The sequence below is a fragment of the Triticum dicoccoides genome, chromosome 7A, assembly GCF_002162155.2.
Source record: "Triticum dicoccoides isolate Atlit2015 ecotype Zavitan chromosome 7A, WEW_v2.0, whole genome shotgun sequence".
Classification (NCBI taxonomy): Eukaryota; Viridiplantae; Streptophyta; class Magnoliopsida; order Poales; family Poaceae; genus Triticum; species Triticum dicoccoides.
This window is the reverse complement of record NC_041392.1, coordinates 495,923,813-495,929,530: the sequence shown is the minus strand read 5'-3', so window position 1 is coordinate 495,929,530 and position 5,718 is coordinate 495,923,813. Positions and strand designations below refer to the sequence as shown.

At 46.4% G+C, this 5,718-nt stretch overlaps 1 protein-coding gene across 2 annotated transcripts; it reads right to left on the bottom strand.

Moving 5' to 3' along the window:
* Positions 1 to 2,509: 2,509 nt before the first annotated feature.
* Positions 2,510 to 5,705, bottom strand: LOC119332498 (transcription factor bHLH144-like). Of its 2 annotated transcripts, none has more exons than XM_037605675.1 (2): positions 5,211 to 5,705; positions 2,510 to 3,937 (listed from the first exon to the last, which is right to left on the bottom strand). In XM_037605675.1, the coding sequence occupies exon 2, from the start codon at positions 3,658 to 3,660 to the stop codon at positions 2,866 to 2,868; it is 795 nt and encodes a 264-aa protein (XP_037461572.1). In that variant the 5' UTR covers positions 3,661 to 3,937; positions 5,211 to 5,705; the 3' UTR covers positions 2,510 to 2,865. The 2 variants fall into 2 exon arrangements, with proteins under 2 accessions (XP_037461572.1, XP_037461573.1); XM_037605676.1 differs by having other exon boundaries at positions 5,243 to 5,705.
* Positions 5,706 to 5,718: the final 13 nt, after the last annotated feature.

Sequence of the window (5,718 nt, the reverse complement as noted above, 5' to 3'; positions counted from 1 at the left end):
GGTATGTTACTTGCCCGAGATTCGATCGTCGGTATCATCATACCTAGTTCAATCTCGTTACCGGCAAGTCTCTTTACTCGTTCCGTAATGCATCATCCCGCAACTAACTCATTAGTCACATTGCTTGCCAGGCTTATAGTGATGAGCGTTACCGAGTGGGCCCAGAGATACCTCTCCGACAATCGGAGTGACAAATCCTAATCTCGATCTATGCCAACTCAACAAACACCATCGGAGACACCTGTAGAGCATCTTATAATCACCTATTTACGTTGTGACGTTTGATAGCACACACGGTGTTCCTCCGGTATTCGAGAGTTGCATAATCTCATAGTCATAGGAACATGTATAAGTCATGAACAAAGCAATAGCAATAAAGTAAATGATCATAGTGCTAAGATAACGGATGGGTCTAGTCCATCACATCATTCTCTAATGATGTGATCCCGTTCATCAAATGACAACACATGTCTATGGCTAGGAAACTTAACCATCTTTGTTTAACGAGCTAGTCAAGTAGAGGCATGCTAGGGACACTCTATTTGTCTATGTATTCACACATGTACTAAGTTTCCAGATAATACAATTCAAACATGAATGATAAACATTTATCATGGTATAAGGAAATATAAATAACAACTTTATTATTGCCTCTAGGGCATATTTCCTTCACTCGTCTGGAGGCCTTTTTCGGTTATTTGCCAAAGGGGGAATCGATCACGGAGGCCTTCTTCATCAACCTTATTGCCTCCATGATGATGTGGGAGTAGCTCCCCTCATGACCTAAGGGTGCATAGCAGTAGTTAGATCTCTCTCTCTCTCTCTCTCTCTCTCTCTCTCTCTCTCTCTCTCTCTCTCTCTCTCTCTCTCTCTCTCTCTCCGATCTTCAATAAATGTTCTCTCTGGAGATCGATTCGATATCATCTTTTGCGGTGTGTTTGTTGGGATCCGATGAGTTGTGGGGTTTATGATCAGATTGTTCATTGAAAGTAATTGAGTTATTTTTGAACTTTTTTATGTGTGATTGTTATAGCTTTGTATTTCTCTCTGATCTAATCGTTTAGTTTGGCCAACTAGATTGATTTATCTTCAGCGGGAGAGGTGCTTTGTGATAGGTTCAATCTTGTGGTGTCCTCATCTATGACAGGAGGAGTAGTGAGGCACGTATTTGTATTGTTACTACTAAGGGTAAAACGGCGGGGTTTGATCATATTGGTTGTTCTTATTCCCTCTACATTATGTCATCATATTTCATGCACTGATTTGTTTGTCATGAACTTAATACGTAGAGAGACAATCATAGAAGCGCTCTCAAAGTGGAATCATAGTAGTAGATGCAAAATCGTTTCGGTCTACTTGTCATGGAGGTAATGCCTATGTACTGATCATGCCATGAATAACATCATAACTATGCACTTTTTTATAAATATTATCATAACTCTGTAGTGTCCCTTGCCCCCAAGGAGTCGCATGACCCGGCTTGAACTTTAGGGTTTGTTTGTTATCCAATAATGAAAGAGTGTGTTGCAAGATTGCAGACAAATCCTATATATAACTAAGTAGTTGATCCCTCCTAACATATTTATCTAACCATGCAACTAAATCACCTCAACAGGTAATCATGTATAAAAAGCCCACCTCAACATGTAATCATGTATGAAAAGCCCACCTCAACATGCAAACATGCATGAAAAAGACTTAGATGTCTTAATTATATTATTATGATCCTTATATTCAATAAACATGTTGTAATTAAATAATAATCATATGTATTTTCAGTTTAACCTTTTATATTATTAATCCAAATATTCATGTTCATGTAACAGAACTCATTAAAATTATCACAAACAATTCCCGCGGCAACACGCCGTGTTTCACTAGTAAAAAATAGCATTGTACACTGCAAGAAAAATTAAATAAAAAAGATGAACTGAATGAGGAAATAAATACAAAATCACATTGATTTCATTTTTTGAGCAATAATGACATGGATTTCTAGCACTTGACACTCCTGCATATCAACATATCATACCATATTTAATCCTACAAACCGAAAATACATGAATTTGTATCCTATGCCTTTTTGCTTAAGGAATTCCTTACCTTTGTTGTGAATTCAATTCCATAGTGATTTTTGTTTCCCTTGAAGAGTTTGTTAGATTTGAATGATCGAAACTTCATTTGGAGTACTAGAAAATTTCCACTTAGCCCAACTCCCTGAAAAATGTTTGCAATGCAAAGAAAGTGGGAAAGTAGCATTCTGCAGTAAATCTAAAGCCAGCCCCTTGATTCAGAATTTCCGAGACGCCTTCATAGAATTGCATCTTTTTAATAAATCTTAAGCTCCCATCATATGAAATTCCTACAGCAATTTTTCGCCCCAATAAGGGATTCAAGTCCTGTTGCAGGGGATTCAACAGCCATTGCCTTGCTAAAAAAATAAAAGAACAAGAAAGAACATGGTAAGCCAGCTCTATAGAAGTGGAGCGGAGCCCAGGGGGAGGGATGATGACGGGGATAAACAAAAATACGGTGTATATAATCAGCATGCTAGTTACAACACCAGCCGGCACCTAGAGATACGAGAGGGAGAGGGAGGGGGAGGGGGGGAAGAAAAGCAGCAACTTCTACAAAAGCAAAGCAACAATCCAGGCACGCACGCAGCTAGAGGGAGGGAGGGAGGGGGGCGAGAGATCGGCGCGTGCGGCAACTGAATCCTTCCATATCATTCCTTTCCACTGATCCTCGAGAGCTCCACGGGATGGCATCATGGCAGTGCAAAAAGGAGCGAGCACCAACTCCCCCGTCTTATCTGCCTCCATCATTGGCTCGACCTGCATTGCCATGTGAGGTCGCTATCCCTCCCTAGCTTCTTGATCCGCGCACCCCGAGCTTCTTCACCTCCACCTTGAGCGACTTGAGGTACCTGACGGCCTCGTCCAGGACGGCGGGCGTGTCCATCCGGTCGCCGCCGGGGATGATCCCCTTGAGCGTCTTCATCATCTTCTTCATCCGTTCCTTCTTCCTCTCGCCGCCTCCGCCGGCGCCGGTGGCGTTGCCAGTCGGGCTGACGCTCACCACGTACCCGGAGGAGCAGGTGGAGTCCGGCGAGCCCCCTCCGCGGCACGCGGGCGTGCGACCCGTGCTCAGCACGTCGTCCTCCTCGTCGCCGTCCCCGGAGCTCATCAGCGCGTCGATCTCGTCGGTGTCCTCCTTCTGCCGGATTGAGCACTCGCCGCCGTCCTGGTCGCCGCCGTAGTAGGTGCTCTTGCCGACGTAGTTCTGATCGTAGCCGCCGTTGTTGCAGTGCTGCTGGTCGTAGCCCCCGGAGGAGCCGAAGTTGTTGGCCAGCGACGGGTGGTACATCACCCTGCTCCGGTCATAGGTCTGATCAAAGATGACGTAGTTCTTGGGGCAGGTATCCGACGGCTGGAACTCGAGCCCGGTGAGCGGAGCCGGGAAGTCGTGCTGCCTCCGACCGGCGAGCGGGTCCTCATAGGCAGGCGGCGCCGCCGCGGGGTACCGGTCGTTGGTGTAGTACGCTCCTCCGGCTCCGTTGCCGTACCCGGCCATGTCATAGCCGGCGCCGTAGCCACCGCCATAGCCGTACCCGTAGCCGGCGCCGTAGCCACCGTACCCGTAGCCTGGATCTCCCTGCATCACTTCGCTCGTTGCTGCTAGCTGCTCAACTCCTAGAGAGAGATGTGTTTGTGGATGGATGGGTTTGGTGGAGAATTCAAGGAAAACGAATAAGAAGAAGAATTCAAGGGTGTTTGTGGTTAACTGGAGCTGGACTGACTTTCTCTGGTTCAAATTCAAAATTGATTCGGTTAGTGTGTGAGTTTGAGGCTGTTTTGGAGGGAATGTCTGGTCGATGTGTGGGATTTTGTGGCCGAATCTACGTCACAGGCTTGAGCAGCTGGCGGAAGTATTCGGCCTGCAAGCAGTAGGCAGTGGCAAGATACGTTAGTGAACGATCACAAGCATACAATCAAACAGAAGTTAACAGAAATGGAAGTGCAATGTATGATTATGACTTATGAACACATCATCTAATGACACGTCTACTTGTTTTGAAGCATGGCAAGATTTCCCAGCGTGAGAACAGAGCAAAATGAGAACAGAGCATGGCAGCGACTAGTCTCTGAGACTGAAAATGAATGCATACATGCACGAACAGAGCACGAGCACACTGGTAGTAGCATGTAGTAGCACTTGTCAAAAGGAAAAGGTACTACGCTGCAATTAATGATGATTAAGGGTGGACAAAGCGTACTGTGGTACCAAACCATAGGACACAAGCTAGTCGTCCCGCTCGATTCTCCAAGGGAAATGCTCTAATAATAGCAATGTGGGCACGCGTCTAATCCTATGTGCCGATACTTGCACCTTGTTACTGAATAAATCTGAACTGTCGCCACTGTTTCAGTATGCAGCTACCATACTAGAAGCAGAGGAACTACAGAGTGTGCTGTTCTTTTCTCCATACGATCCGACAAATGGAACTACAGAGTGTACTGTCATGCGAAACTACGATTCACTGACGCGGCAAAGTGCATTATGAATCAGACGAACTGTTTAAATTGCATTCATGTACCTTAGGATGTACTGCTGCTAATTGTTAATTTGAAGTTACTAGTACTACCCAGTATTTTAACTGGAAGTATATTTACGCTGGCAACCGAAGAAGCGCTCGAACATGCTCCCCTGTCTGAGGCAAAGAATACATACATGAACCAAAGCAGCGCTGGGCTGTACTACTGCTCCCATCTTTTGTCGACCAACGAAAAAACGCAGAACGAAAAGACACTGCTACTCCTACTTGAAAACGCCATGTCTTTTTCTTTTGACCACTAACAAACCACTTTGTTGTCAACACGGGCGTGGACGTCGAGTTCCGTCAAAATGTGGGCCCGATCGCAAGCTTTCCTGTCTGCATGCACAACGGCATTCAGGCCGGCATTTCCTTTCCTTTCCTATCTCAACACTAACGGAGGGACAGGACCAATGAGAAAGTTGCTGCTTATCTACAACTATACTAGAAGATGAGATGATGCATCATGATTCATTCCCGCTCCCACTAGCAAGCAGTAGTATCAGACTAGCGATGCTCAAAAGCAACAAGAAGAAATCATCAAGAAGAATCAATCTGAAACTAAACAAGTAGAGTAGCAGAAGAAAGAAGAACATTGTAGTAGTAAGTAGCTTACTAGTTTTTCGGTGCGCGAGGCTCTGTCCTCACCTGGCAGAGTTGCGTCAATCTGTAGTAACACGCGACGGCGCCACTTGTCATAACGATCGCGGCAGCCCCGTTGAACCCAGCTCGCATGTCCTCGTGGAGCGCTGCCGATCGGCGGAGCGGCGGCGATGATCAGAGGGCGACATGGAAGAACACCCACGGCATCCTACTCTGCATCATCAAACGGAAACGGCATCAAGGCACCGCGCAGCAGAGCCAGAGCAGGCGGGAGATGTAATGGCGATGGCTTTGTGTGTGTGTGGTATGGTATGGTATGATCTTGGCGAAGAAAAATTGCAGACGGCGAGCGAGCAAGCAGGCCGGTGGAGAGCAGGGAGGAGCAGAGCGGATGGATGGATGGATGGCGCTGGGCGCAGCGCGGGGTTTTATACAAGGGATGAAGGGAGCGTTGGATGCTCGGATTGGTGCGTGCGTGCGTGCGTGGGTTCATGCCCCGCCTTCTCTCTATTGATTCTTTT